General features: G+C 34.0%; 1 protein-coding gene across 1 annotated transcript; it reads left to right on the forward strand.

The window, feature by feature from the left end:
• The first annotated feature begins 515 nt into the window (after window positions 1-515).
• Window positions 516-1,181, forward strand: LOC127135715 (uncharacterized). The gene has a single exon (XM_051062357.1). It carries the CDS (start codon window positions 516-518, stop codon window positions 1,179-1,181), a length of 666 nt encoding a protein of 221 aa, XP_050918314.1.
• The last annotated feature ends 1,890 nt before the right edge of the window (window positions 1,182-3,071 follow it).

Raw genomic sequence — 3,071 nt, forward strand, 5'->3', positions numbered from 1 at the left:
TTAAGCATCTTCATCCTTTAATCGACGATGAAGGACATGTTTAGTTCATCAACATAACTTCACGATGACAGTGATGCGAGTATCATATTTTAGATATTTGGTCAATACAGTACCAAAGAACTGATCGAGTTAGATGTTATCTTGATCATATATGTTTGTGTTATCTATTTAAGAGTGATTTGTCCTAAGACATTGATAAAATTGCAGCATGCATGATTAACTTTGATGAAGAAATAATTATTTTTTTCCGATTGTATTTAACTAATTGGTATTTCAAGTATTCATAAAAAAAATCTCAATCATTAGAGACTTCATATTTTTCACTTAGGTTTATTGATTTATTTTTTGGTAATTATGTTATGATATTTTGTTTAACATCGATGCAATATTGTTTGTTTTAATTTTTATTTCATTGAAATGTGTATCTGATTCAACATGAAAAACATACATTAAATTTATAAATATTGTATTCACTTAAACTTTGTTACATTTATAAATAATTTATTATCATGAAAATGTATTTATCCCTTAAGGGTAGGCTTCTAGTTGATGGGGCCATTGTTGTGAATGAATTGGTGGATTTAGCTAAGAATAGTAAAAAAAATTGTTTCATGTTTAAAGTAGATTTTGAGAAAGCATACAATTTGGTTAACTGGTCTTTTATGGATTATATGCTCTCTCATTTTGGTCTTAATATTAAGTGGATAGGTTTGATCTGTGCTTATGTTTTCACTAGCAATCTTACAATCTTGGTTAATGATTTCCTGACCCAAGAAATTAGCATCCAAAAAGGGTTGAAGCAAGGAGATCCATTGGCTCCTTTCCTTTTCCTCATGGTAGCCGAAGGTCTTAGTGGGTTGTTCTCTAGGGCTGTGGACAAACAAATTTTCACTGGTCCCCGTGTGGGCTCCTCTGATTTGGTGGTCTCCCATCATCACTGTATGGATGACACGATCATTATGGCGAAGGCCTCTTATGATAATATTTGGTTTATTAGGACTATTCTTCGTGTGTTTGAGCTAGTTTCAGGATTGCGGGTGGATTTTGTCAAGAGTAATCGTATTAGTTCCAATCCTGCTTTCCTTGGCCTAGCATGTGATTATCTTCACTATCAGCAAAATTCTCTCTCGTTTAAGTATTTTGACCTCCTAGGGGTGAATCTGCGCTTGTCTTCTACGTGAGAACCCTTAGTCAGTCTCGTCACTAGGCGATTTCACTCATGGAGGCATATGTATGTATTTGGGTGGGCATCTGGTTCTTCTTAATTCCGTTGTTAATGCAATTCCTATCATTTATTTATCTGTTTTAAAGATGTTTGTTAAGGTTTGGAAGAAAATTGTGAAATTTCAAAGGAAGTTTATGTGGGGTGGAGTGAGAGGGGGCAGAAGATCACTTGGGTTATGTGGTTTGATGTTTGTAACCCCAATAAGCTCGGGGGCCTTGGTGTTTTTGACCTTTGGTTGGTTAACCTAGCTCTACAAGGTAAGTGGAGGTGGCAGTTGCTCTCGAAAGACTCAGGAGTCTCGAGAGATATCTTGTATGCTAGATATGATGTTATGCCGACTTCTTCTGTTATTGGAGGTAGTGCTCATAACCTTCGCTCCGTGTCTCCTTGGTGGAGAGGGGTGTCCCTTATTAGTAGTAAAAATGAGGTATTCTCTGATTGGTGTCATTATAGTATGATTAAGAAAGTGGGGTATGGTCTCCTTACTATGTTTTGGAACAACCATTTGATTGGGAATATTACTCTTAGCGCTAGGTTCCCTCAACTTTTTTCTTTCTCAAATAAAAGATTCTGTTTTGTATGAGAGGTTGGTAAATGGGTGGGGAATATTTGGGTTTGGGATCTTAAGTGGAGAAGATCTAGCATTTTTTTAGCATGAGCAAGTTTTGATATCTGATATACTCTTATCACTTAGGGATTTTATCCCTTCCTCTCAGCCCGATAAGTGGCGGCGAATCACGTGAGAGTTTCCTAGAGATTGTCAAGTCTCATTGGTGGATTCGGTTCTTCCAAGTATCTGAAGTAGTTGCCCCCCTCTAAAGTAATAGTTTTCTCTTGGCAACTCTTGTAGGATAGGATTTCTACTAGAGATAATTTGTTCAAGAGGGGGATCGTCATTGGTTCAGAAGGTGTCTCTTTCCTTTTTTTATTCGAGGTTTCTAGAGTCATCCTCTCATCTTTTTATGACTTGTGATGTAATGATTTCTGTGTAGTATATGATTTTTAGTTGGCTTGGTTGGTCAGAAATTTTACCTGGAGTCCCCTTGACCCTTATTCATATGTTTTTACCTATTGATGATTCACTTAGATTTATGGGTTGTCTTATGATTTGGCATGTTGTAGTCTGGTTGATTTGAAATCTCGGAATGATATAGTGTTCTTAGGTAAATTGGTGTCAACGAAGGACATGGAAGATATGAGCATTCTTTGAGTTTGAAAATGGTATCTTGGTAGGTCTGTGGAGAACTCTTGTGCTTTCTGATCCTGACTTGAAAACCCTTTTTGGTTTTTAAGTCAATAGCAGTTTGAGTGTCTTTGACCTCCTTTAATTGTGTTCTTGCTGCTCCGTGGAAATTGGTGTCACTTTTCACAGGTATTTAATTGGGGAGATCTGACCTATATTCTTCTTTTGATGTTGATTTTTATTGTCATCTCCTATGTTAGTTTGTCTAGTTTGATTTATTGTATTGCTCTTTCTTAATTGTTACATATTTTTAGTTTGCCATTTATTTTGGTACTCCTTATGTCGCTTGTCTATTTGTACTTTACGCCCTTAATGCCTTATATATATATATATATATATATATATATATATATATATATATTATATATATATATATATATATATATATATATATATATATATATTTGTTTTAAATTTTTTTTAAACGGTTATATTTATAAATATTTAATTATTGCAAATTTATTCACATATTCATTTAAAATTTTTTTTAACTAGTTGAATTTGAAGTTTACTATTTGTCTAAATTAATATTTTTTTTAGATAGAAAAAGAAGTTAAATTCCAACCTTTGTTCAAAATCAAAAGTGTAATTGCATCCAAAGTA

Source organism: Lathyrus oleraceus, chromosome 4, assembly GCF_024323335.1.
Source record: "Lathyrus oleraceus cultivar Zhongwan6 chromosome 4, CAAS_Psat_ZW6_1.0, whole genome shotgun sequence".
In the NCBI taxonomy this organism is placed as follows: domain Eukaryota; kingdom Viridiplantae; phylum Streptophyta; class Magnoliopsida; order Fabales; family Fabaceae; genus Lathyrus; species Lathyrus oleraceus.